Here is a 22,149-nt window from a genome sequence, read left to right as displayed (position 1 = left end):
AGGCACCGCTAACATGCAACGTTGCTTATAATAAATACATTGATTCAATATGCAGAATGAATGCTTTTAATAACAAAATATCCGATAACAGGTCCATCCACTGCAGGCTGACAATGTCATCAAATGAAGTTGATGATGATGATGCTAATGATGATATTATCACCACTGGATTCTCTTCATGAGTCCGAGTCCTTTGCGGTTATGGATGGGATCTTTTTATATATTCTTTTAGAATTTGTTTCTCACTTCGCTCTGTGATAGACACTGTCTTTGGTGACGTTCGGACTGATGCTCCGGCACACTGTGATCGGACTCCGCTGCTGAACTTTATCGGCATGCTCTACGGAGACAGAGAATGGAGAAAATAAACACATTTTCCGCAGCATTCAAAGCTGTAGTACATCATTTTACCTTGAAATTTCAGATAATAGGCCTATAATGGATTCTTGTTAGGTGAATAACATCCCTGCCATCCTTATGGTGACAATTAAGTTGACCTACTTCAGCTGTCTAAAATGTGGACCAGGCAGGACACCTTTCAAGTCGTTAGCATTAGCATTGTTGCTGAGGTGTCTGTTGTGTGTAGTTCTTAATACAAAAATACAAAATAAAATAAAATTGTCATTAACTCATTCACTGCCAATGACAACTATAGACGTCAAAAATCCAAGCAAACAGCCAGTGTTAATTTTGAAAAAAAAAAAAAAAAAGTTAAATTAAATTACAATTTTAATTAAAAAAATAATAATTTCAATTTAGTTTTAGTTATAGTCTTCTGACTAAATATAATTAAAGCCTTAGTCATAACTTAGTCACCTGATTGTATTTGAGTTTTAATCCAACCTTTAGTCGACAAAAATAAGGAGCAATTTTAGTTGACTAAATTGACTTCTGGAGGTCGAGACCCAGTTTGTGGTCTCAGTAAGACCAAGACCGATCACTATGCACGATGGTAGCACTTAGCAATGAAATTGTTGTCATTGTTGTTATTAATAACAATGGGGATTAATAACTATGAATGAAAACAATGAATAACTAAAACTAAATTCAAATTTCTTGTCAAAATTTGCACTGGCTGTTTTCTTGGATTTTTTACGTCTATAGTCGTCATTGGCAGTGAATGAGTTAAATAAAATGTTCTGGTTTGTTTGTGTTTTGTCTCCTTCGTTAGCTTCTTTAGACCATGTTGTTGTTGGCTTTATTCCCTTTAATATAAGACAGGCAAATACTCAATGGTCTCAATGTGAAAACTCAATATAAAATATATATATTTCCCTTTCTTGACCTAAAAATGCTACATAAGTTTCATGTATTATTGTGGGAATGCTGCATTCCCACATATGTTATTGTGATTTTTATTCTCCACACTTTTTTTTGTCACGTAACAACTCCTACATAATACTTCCACTGTTCAAATTTCAACTAGCTTCAAATATTCACGCCTCCCGGGGTATATATTGTCTGATTCATTTGCCCAATGTAACATTTAATATAAACTTTTTCCCATTCATTTTCAATGGGACCGATTTTGAACTTTTTCTAAGTACAGTGTTCCCTCGTTTTCTGCTGGGGTTAGGTTCCAAAAAATACCCGCAATAAATGAAATCCGCAAAGTAGTTAGCTTTATGTTTTACAACTCTTATAAATGTTTTAAGGCTCTAAAATCCCCGACCGCACAATTTATACACTTTTCTCATTGAGGCATTTACATGTTCTCACATTTCTCTCTTGTTCAAACATTGACAATGTTCAAACCTTCATAAATTTTATAAAATGGGTATATTACTGTAAAAAAATATGCAAAATTGAACTTAAAAAAAAATCCGCGATACAGCGAGACCGCGAAAAGTGAACCACCGTTATAGCGAGGGAAGACTGTATCACTTTTCACGCCCACTTTCATACATATCATTATTACCAGGTGTCTGATACTGCTCGGTGGCACAGTTGGTAAAGTCCATTGGCCAGTAACCAGGAAGTCATCATTTCATAATTTACCTCTCATTTTACTTCATAAGCATTCCACATGCATTCAGAATCTTAGCATTCAGCTTTCAGCATTCCCACACAATTTCTCTAGAAATTGCACTTAGTCTAGTTGTAATTACAATTGTCTATCCAAAATCTAATACCTTAACGTTTTTACATTAATATTTTTTATTTTTATTTTTTACACTTGTATCAGTTGCACATGATGTAAATGATCTTATAGTGCAAATGCATGACAAATGACTGCCACGTCGTCAGTCACTCCTTCTGTATCTGATTGGTTATTTTTCGTCAGGTGCGGTGGTTTCTTGCAAGTCAAATGAGAGGCACAAGATGGGACCAGTGAGGACTGATTTTTTTTCTTCAGATTTTACTCATATACTGCTGTCAGATCATTCTGACAGGTTTACCAAATATGACAAAAAGTGTTTTTATTTTATATTTATTATTTTTTAATGTTTATTTTATTTTTTATGTTTTATTTGTACTTAAAAACATTTCTTACAAGTGTATTATGTAAAATTCTTTTATTTCAAAATTTTGGACAGTTTTGCTTCACTTTTATTTACTTTATCCTGCTGGCCATGCAATTTATATTTATACTCTCATTTGATTTTCAGTGGTCCTAAAGGAAATCACACACAATTATTGTCTCCTGCTGCTTTAATGGCTTGCTACAATCTGACGATCACTAAGGACCAACATGCTGCAGGCAAATACACTTCTCTAGTCCATAAAAGGAAGTTTAAAGAATTACAGAAAAGTGTATTTCTCTAATGCACCCCTTGGACTCTGATCTGATACAATACTCTATTTAATATGACTGGACGGCGTTAAAGGCTAAATATTAGTCACCGCCATGGAGTGATGTGTTTTAAAGTCTTTGAATAATAGTTTGGGGAATTCAGCAAGAAACACCCCCACATGAAGTCAAGTCATCACGGTTCATAAATTGCGTGATGAACATCTTGCCAGTTGGATAACAGGAAAATGTAGCCATCAAGTAAACAAATGAGTAATTTTACTGGTGATATACAGAAACACACGATAAATACATTATCCTGACTAGATCTAGAGAAGTTCTGTAAAAACATGTTGAGAGGAAGTTAGGCAAGTAAAAGACAAGAAGTGAGGCAGATTGACGTCAGAGATGAAACGTATGTCACTTTAAAAAAAATTTTTTTTTTTATTGTTGTTATTTCCACAGTCCTTTTGGTTGCGGGAGAAGAGGAATAAAAAAGACTGTGCCATTTCACAGCCCACAGGTTTTATTTTGGTGCACTGTCGCTTGGTGAGTCAATGTAACGCCCCTCAATTACCTCCCACTCCTTCGCCCCCACAGCCCATCCTTCCCGCCCCCCTGCCCACGCAGCCAACGCACCCTGACGTCAGTTGCCGCTGAGGTGGCGGCGCTATTGCTGCTGGTGGTGCTGGTGGTGGGGGTCTTATGCTGTCGCCCACAGAGTACTTCCTATACCACCTCCCTCCCTCTTCGCTCCCTCCATCCACGCCCACTCATGTCTTGGCCGGAATCCTTTTTCTCGCTCTGCCTATCACAACTAACTTGTACACATCACTTCTTCCTCATAAGGCAATGTGATACCAGGAAGAGCCTCAACGCCTCTCAGTCTCTCTAATTTGGCTATATAAATATATATTAGGGTTGTCCGATGCCACTTTTTTCAGGCTGATATCACGAGTACATTAAGGGAAAAAAAAGAACAATAACAAGCAATTTTATAGAAAAACTTACATATCCCAATACAGTATAGCATTTTTCCTTAAAATTGCATGAAAGTTATGGCAATGTCGTATTCTTCTCATTTCTAATTGGCCGCCAATACCAGGTATCGGTACTCACGCTTTAGGGACGTCCCAATCACTTTTTTTTTTCATCCGAGTTCAAGAGACTTGATTTTGAATATTTGCCAATACGGAGTCCTGATCCAATACTAGTAGATTCAAACCAAAATATGTTATTCTTGACTTATGAAATTAAGAAAATTTAAATCAAATCCCATGATCGGCTCAGCTGTTAGCACAGATTTGTTGTTCTTTAGTCTCGGGAACAAAGAACTAATAAGACAAAACATGTAAGCATCCATCTATACATTATCTATAGACCACCCTGGATGGTTGCCAGCCAATCGTAGACCAAATATGGATATTCACAGACAATTTCCTATGCACCTAACATGCATGGTTTTAGAATGTGGTAGAAATAAATAAATAAACAAATAAGTAAGTAAATAAATAAATAAATAAACTAGACAAAATTTCTGGGAATGCTGAAAGCTAATCAAACATTTCCCGAGCGAGATTTGAACCAACGCACTTGCATGTCTCCGGAACGCCAGGCAAGTATTTAACATGTAAGCCAACTTGGCTTGTTGAAAATCATGACTAATGATTTATTTATATGTACAAGTATTATCTGAAAGCACCCTTAGATGGAAAAATTGAACGAATGATATCGAATGGGAAAATGCAAAAACAATAAAATAAAATTCACTCAACAGCGCCACCTGGGCATGCAGTACCTGCCATTCATTTAGATGGAAAAGTGGAACTACAATAGCTGGTATACATGTAATCATTTAGCATAATTTTCCATGGATACATTTGCAATGTACAATCAGAGGTGGGATTCGAACCCGCGACCTCCTAGTTAACGGACAATGCATTTTACTAAGTGTTCCACTGAGCAGTGTAACAGTGCTGGTAATGATGAGAAGTTGTATGTATGGAAGTGGGCGTGGAAAGTGGGACTTAGAAAAAGTTCAATGTCAGTCCCATTGAAAATGAATGGGGAAAAGTTGATATTTTACATTAAATTGTGCGAATACTGCAAGTACTGTGAAATCAGACGATATATTCCCAAGATGGTGTGAATATTTGAAGCAAGTTGAAATTTGAACGTTGTAAATCGGACGTATTATGTGGGAGTTATTACACAGCAAAAAAAAGTGTGGAGAATAAAAAGCCGAATAACGTGGGAATGCTGTTAGCATTCCCACAATAAATAAATATAAATACCCATACAAGGGCATGCAAACTCCACACAGGAATGTTGCAAACCACTAGACCACTGTGGTGCTCCAACAAAATGCTAGCAGCTAAGGTCATGTCAAATTGCTAAATTGGCACAAGTTCACAACATAAACAACTATCAAAGCTAACTTTCTAGGATAATTTCACGTCAAGTTAACCACAAAACCATTAAAAACATTAACTTTCAAAGTCCGTATAGGAACATCACACATTATTATTGTGGCTAAACCTTTGCTAATTTGTTAGAAACATTTGGGATGATAAGTGCAGAACTGGGCAAACTATGTAACATTTGTGCTGTGTCGAAAGAGGAAATGTTTACCCTGTCTGCAGTAATTTTTCTTTCCATTTTCCATACTGCTTATCCTCACTTGAGTCGCAGGTGAGTTGGAGCTAATCGCTGTTGACTTTGGGTAAGAGAGTTAGCAGGCGTGCTAACCACTAGCTAACTGCACTACTTCATGGAATATTAGTCTAAGAGAGTCTTGATTTCATTTGTGGTGTTTTGTTTAAGTTATGCTAAGAATGGTCAATAAATATGCATACCGTACAGTTTTTGGAAGCCAGTGTGGATATGTTTTTTTTTTGTTTTAACTTGTAAAGAGACGGGCAATCATTGCAAAATAATTGTTTATTCTGTTGGCAAAATTAAGCACATGAAGATAAGTTAAGTTATCTGAAAATTCACCTGTGGCGTGAGTTCCGTCTGACCCTAATTTGACCTTCCGATCATGTGACACCATGCGAGCCAATCGCAGCCCTTCGTCCATGAGTGTTTGTTGCATTAGATGGCGACTCCAGGTGGGCGGGTTGGAGCTGTCGGCGGCGGGGCACGGCGATGGCGACTGGTTGCATTGCGAGCTCATCATGTCTGACAGGACGGACAGCAAAGAGAATGTTGTTCAGCGTTTTAGAGGCAGGGAAACATCTGGAATAGACAGGTTGACATTTTGAAGTGTTTACCGTGTGACACGCTGTCCGGACTTTCTGCAGACAAGCTGTCGTCGTCGGCCCTCTGGTTCAAGGTCTCGGCGCCGTCCGCGCCGAGGAGTGACGACGTGCTCTCGGGCGCAGTCACCTGGGATTGAATACACATTTACTTGTGAAGAGCAGGGTTATTATAGTTTTGGAATTTTTTATTTTAGTTAGTTTTTATTTTGTTTTGAGTTTTGTTTTTTAATTTAGTTACTTTTAATTAGTTTTCAGGGTGGTTCTGTTAGTTTTTATTAGTCTTAGTTATTTAATAAATGCTTAGTTTTGTTAGTTTCAGTATTAGTTTGAGTTTTTTTCAAGTGTGTATGACTTATGCATAATATTTAAAAAACATCATGGGAGCGACATCATCTGAAGTTGCTTTTCTATTGGCCGCTGCTAGATGACATCACTTCTGTGTGACACTTTCAAACATCCTTATTCACTTATTTAGCCCATTGTAGCAATAAAAAGTTAATATTTTGTCTATAATTAATTTGATACTTTCATTATTTTTCACATACAATTAGTACCTTTAAAAAACACATTTTGCAACTTGTTGTCGACTGAAAATGACATCACAAGGGCTCAGGTAACCAATCACAGCTCAGCTGTTTTCTAGGTTTGGTCATGTAACATTCACAAACTGAGCTGTGATTGGTTAACTGAGTCCTTGTAATGTCATTTTCAGTCGACAGCAAGTTGCAAAATGTGTTTTTAAAGGTACTAATTGTACATGAAAAATAATGAAAATATCAAACTTATTATAGGCAAAATATTAATGTTTGACTGCCAAAAATGGTTAAATAATTAAAGTATCCCTTTAATATCAAAATAAATATTTTAAAAAAGCATTTTCATTTTTATTTTAATTCGTTAAAGAAATTGTTTTTCGAATTTTAGTTTGAGGTTTTTCCTTAGTTTTAGTTAACTAAAATAACCTTGGTTAAGAGCCACTTTTTATTTTGGTCAATATCAAGCACTCCCACAAGCGAGCTTTGTCAACTCACTTCGAGTCTTGCTCTCTTCTGGGACGGCACGCTGTTCTCCTCCACGTTTGACCTGCAGGGTAATCACAATCAAAATTTCGACCTTTTCATTGCAGCTGTATTCACTACAGGCGTTCGATCCAATCAACCAAAGATAATAATGCTCTATTTTATGATCACGTTTTGAGAGTTATTTCATTCATCTATTTCAGAATGACAGTGCTTGTCCTCATTAGGAATATATAGCTAAAAGCACCACAAAAATAAACATTCACAACAACTGACAATTCAGACTAGAGTCGTCACTGAACCTAACATGAATGTTTTTTGGAATGTGGGAGGAGCCTTAGCCTGAGCCAAGATGTGAATCTAGATCATCTCAATTGTGAGGCAGACTTGTATTGATTCACCACTTTTTTTTTTTTTTTTTTATGTGGCCGTAGTGTGCAGAGGTATATAGTTAACCTACATTTCGCTGAGACTTAATTCCACAATTTTACAAAAGCATGCATTTAGACAAAATAGTAGAAACTGATGAATAGCTACTGTTTGGATTGTTACTTTTTGTTTGTTTGTTAGTTTATTCAAAGGCTCCGCTCACTAACAACCCGATTAAAGAAAAGGATATAGATGAATGTTGACCTTCCGATCATGTGACACCATGCGAGCCAATCGCAGTTATGATGGTTAATATGACCTTTCTCAACATGATGTACCCTGTTGACTAACAAATGAATAGACAAACAGACAAACACTTTTTAGTCTTTTGAACACCCACCCTCGCCAAAAATAATACAATCCTGCCATCTTTTATCATCTTTTCTAGGGATGAGTGAATAGTGATACCAGGAATCTGTACTGTACCCATACTTACTTCCAGGTATCCGTATTCAGGTATCCGTATTCACTACAAACTAGAAATTGGAAGAATTGAAATTTGCCAATATTTTCATGCAATTTTAATGAAAATGCTATATTGGAATGTAAAGGTCTTTCTCTAAGATTACCCATCATTGGTTTTGGGGGGAAATGTTTTGGATCATAATGGGATATGGATATGCAGCTTAATCGTAGATAGCTAAAAAATGATATCAACACGCTAGTGACTTGACTTATACTTATTCAATTATGTTTTATTGTAATAAAGATGACTGCGTAGAATTATCATGGGAAGGTTCTTGTGCAGCTTGAGGGAGGATTGGGAGGGGGTGCTGGTTCCTTCAATCAAAAGGACTTGTGGTATCGGTACTATGTATCGGTATGAGTGAATACTCAAGGGTTGAGTACACGTACGGGTATCAGACTGAAAAAAAAAAGTGGTATCAAAACATCCTGAGTAAGATTAGAATATCCAATATCGTGGTCAAGTTAAGGTTAATACAAGATGTTTTGGGAATAGACAGTCCATTCCAGTGATTCCAAGCCACTGCTGGCAAATAATAGACATGTTTCAATAAATAAATAAATAAATAAATAAATCAAAATAATGTACATTCTATCTATCTATCTATCCATCCATCCATCCATCCATCCATCCATCCATCCATCCATCCATCCATCCATCCATCCATCCATCCATCCACACAGATTAAGTCTTGAAATCAAATCATCATTATCTAAGTATATCCACTTTTTGTGACATTTTTGTTTGGAGCGCCTTGGCTCAGTAAAGGTTGTGAAACACGGATTTATTCATTCCTTGCTTTTCTGTTGTAGCCGAAGGATTGCGTGCGTGGCTGAAAGACAAACACGCTCGTCTTACCTTGTGTGCTTGAGAGTGGAGGTGAAGGCACATTTTCTCGCCACCTGCCGGGCCAAAGAGAAGAGTTCCACCCTTCTGAGTAAAAGGGCGTTGTCGCGCATACAGAACTGGGCCGCAGCCTCGTTGATGATTAACTGAGGAGAGAAGACGGACGGAAGTTGTGAGCTGGTCAGCTGATGAAAGGAACATCTGTGCTCTGGGGCAGTTTTACCTCATGCTGAGTGAGTAGCTTGCCTTCTCTCCGCTTGGAGTCGAAGCGTCCGTAGATGAGGCTGTACTTGCGGATCTCCTCTTCCTTCTTCCCGTCCTGGGAGCCCATGTTGAAGATGTGGCCCACCGTCTTTGCTATCTTCTTGTTGATCCTCAGCAGGCTCTTCACTTCCGTCGGATCGGAGCGTGGCAGAGTCCTGAGGAGCCTCTCCACGCTTTCCGCCACGGCGCGGCTCGTCTCCCCGTCCAGTTGTCCTCCGGGCCAGGCGGACAGAGGGGCGGGGGTGGAGGATGAGCTCGGAGACGCGGAGGGGCCGGGCGGACCTACGGGCGGGCTGGGGGGATCCTCTTCCATCCCTGGTGCCGAGGCGACGGCGCCGTTCCCGTCAGGCTCCGGGGTGAGCCAGCGTGGGTCCATGGGGGACAGTTTTTCCCGGTAGTGCGAGTCCGGCGGCTGGGGGGAAGCCTGCGAGCAGGGGCTCCGGGGGCTCCCGCTGCGCATGGGCGTAAGACACGCCCGGTCCTCCCGCTCGCACGGCGAACCCGGCTGCCCGTTGCTCAGCGACTTCCTCGGTCCGCCCGCGGATCCGCTCGCGCCCGCGCCGTCCACTTTAAACAGCGGGATCCCCCCGAGGGAGGGCAGGCCGGAAACGGGCTGGCTGAAAAGCGCCGGGTTCGACGCCCAGTCTCGGAGGGCCTTCTGCAGCCTGCGCACGTGCAGCGGCTTGGTGGCCATGCCGACCAGGGCCATGATCTCCAGGAACTCGTCCTCGGCCGCCTCGCAGAGCTGCTGCACGTCGTCGCCGCCCTGCTGGATGAAGGTTTCGTAGTAGGCCAGCAGGTTGGCTCTCTGCAGCACCCGATAGAGCTGTAGCTCCCCAAGTGTGCGTGGCAGAGACATGGCACGCTGCGTGCAAAAAGATGAGCACCAATGAGCCGCATGGAGCTACCTAAGAAAAGTTGCTCAGGAACAGAACATCTAATGCAGCAGAATGGTTAGAGCCAGTCTGCCGAGGCCGCCTGTTTTCTGTTAAGAAATGATTGCAAACTTGATCACACTTGTACTGTAGACTGTATCAGTCAGTTCCTCTCTCTCCTTGAACTGAGTGTCTTCTCTCCTTTTTATGTCGTGTTTAATAGCTGTCAAACAGATAAACCTGACAGACATCTTCATGAGACAATAAAACATGTTGATCCTTACTTTTGAAGCTGGCTCATTATTGGAACCGTGGAGCAAAAGTGGTAAAAGTACAGTCATACGCTGTGTTTAAGTAAAAGTGCTTGGGATGTTCGATACTATTTTTTTTTTTTTTTTCAGACCAATACCAGAATGAGTACTCAACTTCTTGAGTAGTCACTGATATTGATACCAAGTACTGATACTACTAGCACTTATTATACATAAATTACATTTTTTTTTTTAAAACGACAGATCCTTTTAAAGAAAGACCTATCTATCACAATGTAGCATTTTTCCTCAAAATGAAATTCATTTTTCCATTTTTTCAAAAAATCATATAGGATACGCAACAAAATTAATGGCAGTAAAAATAAATAAATAAAATGAAAGTAACAATCCAGGGGCCAGAAAAGTCCCAATTAAAATATACAGTTGTATATCTGTAGTCAGACATGATGCCTGCAGTCACAAGTACTGATACCTCGAAATAAGGTAATAATAAATAGAAACACCTGGTATCAATAGGTTGCACATACTATAAAAAGTGCCTAAGTACAAAAGTAAAAAATAATTCTTGCTGTCAGTTATATATAATGACACTCATTTTAATAAGTTGACAAGACAAAATGTCGCTTGACGTTTTCAATGGTTTGACTTTCATGCTATAAAAAAAATGTAGCTTTGCTAATGTTGTGTCCAGAATAACAAACAAGGAGCAAAATAAGCTAATGATACCAAATGAAAGATTTCAGAAAGCCAGAAGTCAGTGTTTTATTTTTATTTTTTTTAGGATGGAACAAAAAACAATGCAGTCCCCACCAATCATTTCTTGTAGAAGCAAACAATTCTCCTAATAAGACATTAATGATGGGGAATATCTTGCTTCTCAGAAACTTGTCATTAATTTTAATGCTCCATAGGTAATGTTCCTCCGAGTCATCTTACAAGACTACAGAAGCTCAGTCAATCAAAACTTTCATGTTGAAAACCTTCTTTTTAACATTCTAAAAGCAGCTAATTTTAAGAATGCAAAGCGAAGGGGGGAAAAAATAACTGTTTTCAATATGTAGGGAAAGCATAAATTCATCAGAACAATCAATACTAAAGTAAAGTATTGGTATAAAATCTACTTTATTATGTTAACTAATTTCTTCCCACTTTTTTGGGGGATTATCAGTTAAGAAAGTGTTACCAAAGCATATTGTTCTTACCTTCTTCAGGTCAGGAAGACTCTGAAACAACAGATGTCTCTGTACAAATGGTGGGGGGAAAGCGAATCTTCAATATTGTTTCTTTTCGTGTTTAGTCAAAACAAGTATTCAATATACATTCATGCGCCATTGAAAATGTTGCAACCGAACACGTTGCAAAAAATGCACCGCCCGTATTTCCGTGTTTTAAATCACTGTCTCCTACCTTGAAGCAATCGCGTCAGATCGGCGTATAGTAAATCCCCTCAGCCTACAGTGGCTCGTCTGAAATCACTGGCAGAAATCCTCCTCCGGCGTACCGTATTGGTCGCTGGCTGCCTCTCTTTCTCACTGTGTGTCTGTGTGGGCTGGAGAATGACGGGGGCGGACTGCAACGCGCCATCTGACCGAAAAAGAGCCTTCCTCTCCCGGTAGAGAGGCGGCTTTCAAATTGGAGATGTGGGTGGTGGTGGTGGGGGCTCGGAATTAACTCTCTGCGTCTTCAAGATGTGTTCAGGAGCAGGAAGACTTTAAGGGGGGATTCCAATGATGACAGAGACCCCCCTGTTTATTAAAATAAATAAATAAATGCATAAATAAATAAATACATAATACATAATTTTTTGCATGCTGCTTTCTTATTTTGCAGGGGTTAGTTTTTACGCTCTACAGTGTTCAACATGAGTAAACACCCACTCTGAAAATTAAGCGTATTGTCCATATTTCAGAATTGTTATGAATTGTTTTGCAATGCACTTTTAACTAATTAAAAATACAATATCTATCTATCTATCTATCTATCTATCTATCTATCTATCTATCTATCGTTTTTGCAACTTTAAATGAATTACAACAGTTTTAAAACTAATTAGTCAATCAAATAATTTAGGTATAAATGATGTTCTTTATTTTTATACAATTATTTAAATTCTAAGTACATAATTATTGGAGTGTTGTTTGTCTCTGTGTGGTCTGCAATTGGCTGGCAACCAGTTCAGAATGTACCCCGCCTACTGCCTGAAACCGGCTGGGATAGGCTCCAGCACCCCGTGACCCTTGTGTGGAGCGGTTATGAAAATGGATGGATGGATGGACGGATTATTGTAGTATAACAATAATAATAATAAAAATAATAATAATAACAACAACAACAATAATAATAATAATAATTATTATTATTATTATAGTAATAATATGGTATTAGGTAATATGAATTAAGGGTGAGGTAAGGGTGAGATTCAGCAGCAGGTGATTTTTTTTTTCCTGAAACGTGACGTCTATATCTGGAAATTACAACACATTGTAAAATCTGGACTCAAAAACTGGATGTGGAAGAAAAAAAAAGTCGACATGAAGGAAAATCATTAGGCTAAAAATTTGCCGTGTAACATTTTTATGGATGTGCTAAAGCATTTGCAACTTCAAAGAAATTAGACATTTTCTGTGGACAAGTGACACAATTGTACGTATACGTAGTGTTAAGAAATGTTATTCTGATCTAAGAAATGTGCCAAAGCAACTGAGAAAAAAAAAAAACTAAAATAAAACTAAAATGTTACTGACATGACACACAGTGAGCCAAGTATTTAGTATCGTTAAACAAATGAACATTTAAGTTAGCTATAAATAAGTATGAGTATAAATACATTTGGAAAACCCTCCAAAAATCGAACTCCAGTCACTTGAATGTTTCTGGTTTTCCTGGTCAGTAGGTGGCGGTAGCACCCACCTGTGTCGGATGACTGGAAATGTCCGGCAAAAAAGAAGTCGAACGAGAAGCAAGAAGGAAGTTAAAAAAATGAGCAGGAGTAGAAGAAGAAAAGAAGAAGGGAACCATAAAAACAACACTACGGGCACTTGGCAGTCTGTTCACAAACAAGGTTACACACGAGTTATCCGAGAGGTATACATAGCACCTAACGTACTTTGAACGCACACGAAAATTAGATGTCCGTCTTCCCGGTGGCCAAATGATGTTTGCACTGCTTGGTGTTTTCCCACAGGAAGGGAAACAGTGGTTTATCAGCTAACTGTTACCACTCGTCGCTAGCGAGTAGTTAGCTCGTCGGTGACGTTTTCTCGTTAAAGGACAATCTGTAGTTGTGTGTGTGTGTTTTATCGCCTCATTTTCTCGGCATGTAACGAAAAACGCTGACAAGAAGGGGAACTAAATTTAACTCACTTATCCCGCCCGTAAGCCTGCCTTTTTTGGTAGGGTGTTTCCCAAGGCTAACAATCAAAGCGTTTGCTAACGTTAGCCGCCTCTAATGCACCTGACTGGCATTGAACTGTACCAGACAGTAAAGCTATCAAACACAAAAGCATCATTACGATTCCACTTTACATCAGTTTTTACTTAAACTGTTGGTTACGTTTATTTAGCCAAACCAACTTGAAAATCATTTGACATACGTTTACTTTGTTAATGGGAAAAGTTAAAATTTGCAATGTTTATACGAAATGTACTTTATAATTTCTTTATTGTGACATCATTTTTATTTACATAAACCGACTGTGGTTAGTGGGGACATACAAATATCAGTACACAACGTATTTTTGAAATATACTTTTGAGATTGAATTTAATGGTAGATTGACATTCAGTTTTTCAGGATGTTGTAGTTAATAATCTGCAATGGTTTATGATAAAAAGCATTTGTGAACTTTGAAGTTCAAACCATCGTGCAAGGACTGAAACACAAGCAACTTGTTATAACATTTGAGATTTGATGATGAGCAGAGTTCTACATCACTGCAAATGTCATTAGCAGTTTCTTTTATAAAGTAGAATATTGTGTTCTGTTTGGACAAATCTTGAGAGGGGTTGATTATAACTAATGTATAGCTCATTGACTGCATTTTTTTTATGTATGAAAAGTGCTTTACGAATAACCTTTGAAGAGACTTTCTAACGGAATTAGATTTATTGTCAAGAATCAAGAAGCAATATACCAAACACAAATTTTCTTCCTTTTTTGTTCCTTGTTTTGTAACCTGTTGCGTTTCTTTTCAGATATTTTCCTGCTGCACGATGGTAAATATTTAAAAGCTGGAATCAGCTGCTGATATGGTGTATCCCAGAAGCCCCCAGTCTCACACTGGAGTGAGGGTCTGGGGAGAATATTGCCACATATTATGGCTTTAGGAGATCGTCTTCCACAATAATCTATTTTCACCGCTCCGAAATAAGAAATTGGAAGATGGAGAGAGTAACAGCTGAGAGGGAGATGGACACCCTTACGGATTCTGACGAGGAGCTCGCTGATGGTGATTCCAGTTCAGTAAATAAGTCGAGTCGTTGGGAGACAAGAGCGATGGAAGATGACCGCGAGTACACATCTAATGCTCAGGACACCCCAAACCTAGCCACCCCACATGACTCCGGCATTGGTGACGTGGAGTGCTGCGGTTCCACGGAGGGCAGAGACGAAACTGAGGACGTTTCTGACGACCACGAAAGCGCTGATGGTCACGTGAGCTCCCGGGTCATAAACCAAGAGGAGGACGAGTCCGCGAAGGAGCAGCACGTGAACGGGGAGTCGGCCTGGAGGAGATTCGGATCGGGAAGGAAGTGCAAACTGAGGAGCGGCGTGTCGGTTTCGGAGCAGAGCAACCAAAGCGCTTTTACGCCGCCCTCCTTTCAAAAAGGCGGTTTCGTGTCGAGCGGCGGCAGGCACAAGCAGACCCGCAGACGCAACCACCATCACCATCAGCTGAACCGTGGCCGCAGGCGCTCGGGCAAACAACTTGTGTTTGCTTTGAAGGAAATGCTGTCAGAGTCTGTCAGCGTCTGGTGCATCTCCTGTGTCCACATGATGATCGAGATTATCGTCACCTTAACTCACAATTGTGGCGTCGGTGTGGAGACCGGAGGGTTGAAACTTTACAGCTTGGGGCAGCAGCTCATTGGAAAACTCACAGACATCCCGGGAATGAAGGCAGACGCCAGTCGGATTTTAAAATGGACGAAAAGCGCAGGCATGGACGTGGCGGATAAAGCCGTTCGGTCACTCAAGTGGACTAAACAAGCTGCCTTATCGACTCTTAGACTTCTTTGTGCTTTGGTCCTGCTTGGGTCCCAAAGGCTGAAAAGTGTCTTGGCCCGACTTGGTGGCGAAAGGGGAAAACGGTATTGGACAGCTTTCCAGGATTCACGGTTTTGGAAGTGGGTGCTGCTTTTTGTGGAAAGAGTCAGAAATTGCTTCAGGAGGGATGGCCACGCCCCCACGTCTGGGTTCGAGTCACCGGGACGAGCCGGAAGAGGCCAGCCAGGCCAGGAGCTGGAAAGACTTCTGGCCCTGGCCGAGGTCCCTGAAGACGAGCTTGATCCCTTCACGGTGCTCGGCGTGGAGGTCCATGCGACTGAGGCCGAGCTGAAGAAGGCCTACAGACAGCTGGCTGTCCAGGTTTGCCAGCTGAAACGCGCTATTCATTCATATGCATCTATTGATTGTCTTTGATGAGTCGATGACTAATAAATTTGTCTCTTTACACACAAACCCTTTTTTTTTTTCCATCCGTCTCTTTTAGGTCCATCCAGACAAGAATAAACACCCACGAGCTGGTGAGGCGTTCAAAGTACTGCGGGCTGCCTGGGATATTGTCAGTAACCCGGAAACACGTAGAGAATATGAATTGTGAGTACAAACATGACAAAATATTGCACATTGGAATCTGTTAGGACTAGCTCGCTAGTAAACTTCGCAAGATGATGCAGAGAAAGGTCAGTGGTGGAAGTTAACAGCTGATCAGCTGGTAGTGGCTCAACTAAAGATAAAGAGTCCTTTGCATTATACTGCTGCTTGGGGCTGTTTTTCATCAGCTGGAACTGGGGCATTAGTCAAGGTGGATCGCTTCCAAATAGTGATCCCTGTTAGCAGAATACCTAAAGGCTTGTCAGGAAAAGCTTAACTTTATTTGGGGTTAATCAAAGGCACTTTTAATTTAACATGAGTTTCAATGTGATTAGATAATTCTGAACCCAGTTATAAGAGGGTGTGAACACTTGTGCAACCACATTATCTTAGCTGTTTATTTTTCCTTAGCCTCCTCAAAAATATGTATTTTTTAAATTACTTTCTACAGGTTATAAGTCACGACTCACAATGGTGTATTTTTATTTTATTCTTATTTGTTTTAATGACTTACAGGTATCTTGGTTTTATTTTTATATGAGCAAAAACCTGCAGTTAAAGGTTTGTAGAATGTTATATTTATGGCAGAAAAACTTTTTTTAATTTAACCACATCACGTGAATAATCGCTCTATTGTATGTGATTATTTTAATGTTAAGGTGTATTAATTGAAAAACAAAATGGTGCTTTCATTATAAAGTCTTTTCTAATTGACCTCAAACTTCTGAGCAGTAGTTTATGCATTTAAAAAAACAGTATCTTTGTATCACTGAGCCAAATATTAGGGGTGGGACTCTTCGACTGTCTCACAATTCGATTAAATTCCGATTTTTGGGTCTGCAATTCGATTCAAAATGACTTGATTGACAATGATTTCTGCTTCATTTTACAGATGAGCAAATAATTGTTGTGATCTACTCCAGCCCGACTCGCTAATGCTAATTAGTGCGCTATTCGCGGCACTTTTATTCCTCAAAAGAATGGCTATTCATGCAAAATTCTTCAGGAATGTATACGGCGAAGCATCTTAACATTACTGAATGGCATGCTCTTCCTACGCTGCAAAAAAATAATAAAAAAAAATAAAAAATCTACTTTTATTTTCATAATTTGATTTTTTCCCCTTCTACTCTCTAATGTGGCACAACTTAACTGTGTATCAGAACGCACGTAACCACACTGCCCCTAAGTGGCCAAATTGGGTACAACATGAACAACGTTCCCAGTACACAAACAAGGGCAAGACACTATAAAATAATTTAAATAAAATCGATTTTAGGACATTTAAAATTGATTCTGAATTGTACTAAATGAGAATCGCAATTCTTATGAGAATCAAAATGTATTTATTTATTTTTTTTGGGCACATCCATACCAAATATGTAATAAAACAGCTGCATTTGTTCAAAGGTTTTATACAACCTCTGGAACATTCAACTGAGATAATCATCCTCTAAACCTTGCATTCTATAATTGAAATTGTTTTTATCATACCTGTACATTCAAATCCGCATGACCCAGCGATCTGCCCTCCCCCGTCACAGGAAGCGCATGGCTGCCACCGAGCTCTCCAAGTCCATGAACGAGTTCCTCACCAAGCTGCAGGACGACCTGAAGGAAGCCATGAACACCATGATGTGTACCAAATGTGAAGGCAAGCACAAGTATGTCCTCACACACAAGGAAAACTAGCACGTGTGCTTATTTAGAAGAGAATAACAACCACCGCTGTGTCCTCGTCCCGCAGGCGCTTTGAGATGGATCGCGAGCCTGCCGAGGCCCGCTTCTGTGCCGAATGCAGTCGCCGCCATAGCGCCGAAGAAGGCGACCTGTGGGCCGAGTCCAGCATGTTGGGTCTACGTATCACGTACTTTGCTTGTATGGATGGCAAAGTCTATGATATTACAGGTGACATCTCTACAGAGATAAATAAGAAAGACATTGTGGATAACGTGTAAAGAGGTTCTATTTGCGCTATTATGTTGCTCTGTCGTGTTTCAGAGTGGGCGGGTTGCCAGAGGATAGTCATCTCTCCAGACACACACCGCGTGCCCTATCACATCTCCTTTGGGTCCAAGAACAACAGCAATGCCGCCCGAAACAGGTGACAGGATGTCCATCAATTAACTTCTATCTCTTAAATCATCTCTTCTATCGTTCCTTCCACTCCAGTATTTCCATGGGATGTCATTGAAAGCCTGAACCATGCAATATAAGATATGAGATAAAATTGTGATTCTTCGTAAATAGAGTATTTTTTTGTCCTTTTCACAAAAAAAAACAAAACAAAAAAAAACTTCCACATATGACTTTTGATTTGACAGATTTGATACATCTGGTCACAATGCTTTAAATTTGTGCATTTATAACTATCAAAAATATAATAATAAACAGACAAATAAAAAATATTACTATTTCCAAAAATCAGAAAGTAGATTTCCAACTATTAAGTATAGTTGGAAATAGGAAATATAGTTATTAAGTATACTATTAAGTATATGTCATATTTTGTTGGAACTCAGGTATGTGTCGATGGTTGCACTTGGTTAAAAAAAAAAACCCAAACAAAACACTTTGGGTCAAAAATGGACCCATCCACTATCTAGGTCAATTTGACCCAATTTTATGGGTGAAAAAATCAGATGAAATTACAAAAAAAAAAAAAACATTTTTCCCTTCTATGATTGTCTATATTTGATAATTTCTTCTACTTCTCAATCACCACTCCCATTCTCTCATTGAACCTTTTTCCATTTTTAAAGTTTTTTTTTCTTTATCATATTTTCTATAACTTTGAGAGCTTTATTTTATACTGTATGTCCCATATTTTGCTCAGCAGCAGGTCACATTAGATTAGCGGTGTTAAGAAAAATGGATTTGGCAATATATCGTGATATTACAGCGTGCTGTTCTGCCATCGATTCATTGTGCTGCCAATCTATATTTAATTAAACATCAATTTTTGATGGAAATATTCAACAAAAAGTCGTACTTCGGTTTAGGGTTCACACTTTAGCCATGGAAGAATGTTATATTAATGGAACATTAAGTCTTAATATTTTATTTCATTGGTGTTATCATACAAATGTTACAGTGTACAAGTTTACTGATTAGTATTTTCTAAATTTGAGTTAAAAGAAAAATCACAATTATTGACTTAGAGATTCATATCGAGATCTACATTAGATGCTCCTGTATTCATACACATCTTCCCCCCTCCATTCTTAACTTGCAGGCCCCACTCAGAGCACGGCCCCGGTCCGGCCAACCCAGCAGATTTGCAGGACTTCTTCAACCGCATCTTCAAGGGAGCGGCCCCCAGCGACATGCCAGCCAACGGGGGCTTCTTCCCCTCAGGTCCATCTCACCACCCCCCACCCGGCGCCGGAGCTCCCCCGTTCTCTCCTCCTCCGGGCCCGACGGGCTTCTTCATGCCGGGAGCCCAGCGGCCCGAATCGGGCGAGCCGTGGGCCGAAGGCGGCAAACCTCCGCCTCGGAGGAAGAAGAAAGTCCGCAAGCCCTTCCAGAGGTGAAGTCTGCCGAGACGGGACGGCTACTGAAACAACCCAGGGACACTTTCTGCAACAGGCCGCGTCGGCTCTGGCTGACATCCCGGCGAGACGAGATTGATGTGGCTCGAGAAGGCCGCGGTCCCCCAAGACCTGAAGATGAGCTGTGCGCGCAAATTCACATTTTGGAAGGTGCCAGTGGTGGAGCTTTACCTCTCGTTTTCACTTTTGTTTCATCCTCATTCTTCTTCAATCTTTCCTACCAACTGCCGCAATGCGCCATTTATTCTCATTTATTCATCCGCTCTTTGCCACTTCCAGTCACTCACTTGCTTTGGAAAATTAATCTTCGCAAGCCACCGTGGCACCAGGCATGGCTCACCGTAATCAGCTAATCAATTATGTGATTAATGTGACACCATAGTCATCTTGTCTTCATCACTGTATTGCAGTGAGCAGCCATATTACCAGTTAAATTTGGTAAATGGGATTTCATTCGTGTAGAGCTTTTCTATCTTTGGTACTAGGGGTGGGAATGCTAATCGTTTTTTTTAATGCACCGATCGTCGTATTAAAAAGATTCAGAGGTATTAAAAATCGTTTTTTAAAGTTTAAATGAAAAAAACTGCAAGCAACTGTTGTCTGCTGCAGATTGCAATTTCAAGTATTAAAATACAGGCTACGCTAAATCGGACTGATAAGCTTAAATATGTTTTTGTAAATGTTATTGGAGAAGTTCGACATTTATTATGGGAAATGCTGCCATTGGTGCGTTATGAAATTCGTGTTGACACACTATTGTAAACCAGGTTGCCTTGCCGCTTTAATAGAAGTTAAAGTGTGAAATATAAACCCTTGCTCTTCCTTGACTTGCGCAATAGTTTTAAAAAGGTACCAGTGTTTCGCATGGACTAAAATGTAAGCCAATGTAGTGATGCATCAGAATCAAATCGTAGGCCTCTGAATCGGAATTGAATCGAATCATGGGCCTCTGAATCCTAAACTAATGGGATCATGAGGTACCCATAGATTCCCACCCCTATTAAGTATTAAAAGCGCTTTAACACTGTCACCTCATTTTAATTACTTCCTACATCAAGAACAATTGGGGGTTCAGTACCTTGCCATGGAAATTTCAACATGGTTACATGGATTGAGGATCGAACTCACAACCTTCGGGTTGGGAGACGACCACTCTACCACCTGAGCGATGCCGCACCACAAAAAACATAAAACAAACATCAGTTCTGTGTCTGTCAGTTCACAAAGATGCCTTTAAGACATGGAAAGTTCCAATGAGCTCAGTCCCAAATTTATTAGACACCATTGATGCTGCGGTGAAGTAGAATCTGGAAATGACAAATTAAAATATCTGAACATCTTGGACTATACAGTCATGGGGGGAAAATGTTGGACCTTTTTTTTTTTTCTACAGATGCATTTGTTTGGACAGGTACAAATTTAATGATGTCAAAAATAGCTCAGTTGAAATTAAAAGCTGATGTCCAACCTTTTCCCACAATTTTCTTGAGAACCAAAATCACTTTAAGTTTGTACATCAATAGCTATGGCATTGCACTGGCACAAACAGAGCTTTTATGCGTTCCATGTTTTGATTGTTAGTCACATGATGCACCTGGGGACGCCTCTGTGCTAAAGATTTGATTACCTTTAGTACGGTGCCAGTGGAGGTCCAAGTGGGATCAAAGGTTTTCAGTTTTCAAAGATGAACTAGCTCCTATAGCGAACACAGCGGTGTGCCACAGTGTTGCTTGTGCTTTAAAACCTGTTATGCCGTTAAATGCCGACCGGAAGTTCAAATGCCACCTTACAGCCAACACGGAAGTGTCCATAGTCATTCTATGGTTCCAAAAACTCCCAAGACCGAAAGTGACAGGCCTAAATATTGGCCTATACTGCCATCTGTTGCTCACCAGTGCAATTACAGTTAATCAAACTAGCGCCACCTGTTTAAAAAACAAACACGGCATAAGTAGTATCTCCACAATCTAAATCTCTGTGTCTACTTCAGTAATTAAATTTTAGTGGTAATTGTGAAAATGTTTAAAACAGTTACTTGAGATTTCAAAACTATACAGAAGGAAAAAAAAATGTCTGCATTTAACATGATCAGATAATACTTTTTGCTGCTTGCATTCATAATCACTTCAAATAAATTCAGGAAAACTACTGTTTACACTTATCGTGTAGAGATTGCCAGAACAAGCAGAATTTGGCATTTGTATTTTTTTTTTCTTTCCTTAATTGGTCAATTTTATACCTAATTGTGTTCGGGCCTGTGACCTCAATGTTGAATGAGCCCAAGCAGTTTGTGTGCAGCTGCACAGAAGTGTGACGTTTGCTGCATTGTGATGCCTCTGTGGGTTGGAGTGCTTGCCTATTTTATTTTTCCAGAGTAATATTTTAGTGTGTTGACGCAGGATGCTGCCATATTCCTCCACCCGTGTCAAATCGCTCATCTTTTATGCATTTGTGGTGTCCGATCAGATGAGCCATGCCAGAAACCACAAAGGCTTGTAATGCTTGAAATGAGATTGCTCCTCTGCAGTGGCACTCGAAGATCGCAAAGAACAGATTAATAGTTTGTTCATAAAGTAGCACGATTTTAAGTTTTCGCCTTGGTTTATTTTTATTATTGTTTTT

At 39.8% G+C, this 22,149-nt stretch overlaps 1 protein-coding gene across 4 annotated transcripts; it reads right to left on the bottom strand.

Moving 5' to 3' along the window:
- Window positions 1–48: 48 nt before the first annotated feature.
- nab2 (NGFI-A binding protein 2 (EGR1 binding protein 2)) lies at window positions 49–21,349 on the bottom strand. 4 transcript variants are annotated; one of them, XM_077530471.1, is made up of 8 exons: window positions 21,155–21,349; window positions 17,471–17,587; window positions 8,975–9,880; window positions 8,764–8,897; window positions 7,023–7,074; window positions 6,004–6,118; window positions 5,729–5,911; window positions 49–340 (listed from the first exon to the last, which is right to left on the bottom strand). In XM_077530471.1, the coding sequence occupies exons 3-8, from the start codon at window positions 9,872–9,874 to the stop codon at window positions 243–245; spliced, it is 1,482 nt and encodes a 493-aa protein (XP_077386597.1). In that variant the 5' UTR covers window positions 9,875–9,880; window positions 17,471–17,587; window positions 21,155–21,349; the 3' UTR covers window positions 49–242. The 4 variants fall into 4 exon arrangements, with proteins under 4 accessions (XP_077386597.1, XP_077386595.1, XP_077386596.1 ...); XM_077530469.1 differs by lacking the exon at window positions 21,155–21,349 and adding an exon at window positions 17,700–17,864; XM_077530470.1 differs by lacking the exons at window positions 17,471–17,587; window positions 21,155–21,349 and adding exons at window positions 11,365–11,403; window positions 11,570–11,796.
- Window positions 21,350–22,149: the final 800 nt, after the last annotated feature.

Source organism: Festucalex cinctus, chromosome 8, assembly GCF_051991245.1.
Source record: "Festucalex cinctus isolate MCC-2025b chromosome 8, RoL_Fcin_1.0, whole genome shotgun sequence".
Lineage (NCBI taxonomy): Eukaryota > Metazoa > Chordata > Actinopteri > Syngnathiformes > Syngnathidae > Festucalex > Festucalex cinctus.
This window is presented reverse-complemented; position numbering and strand designations above follow the sequence as displayed.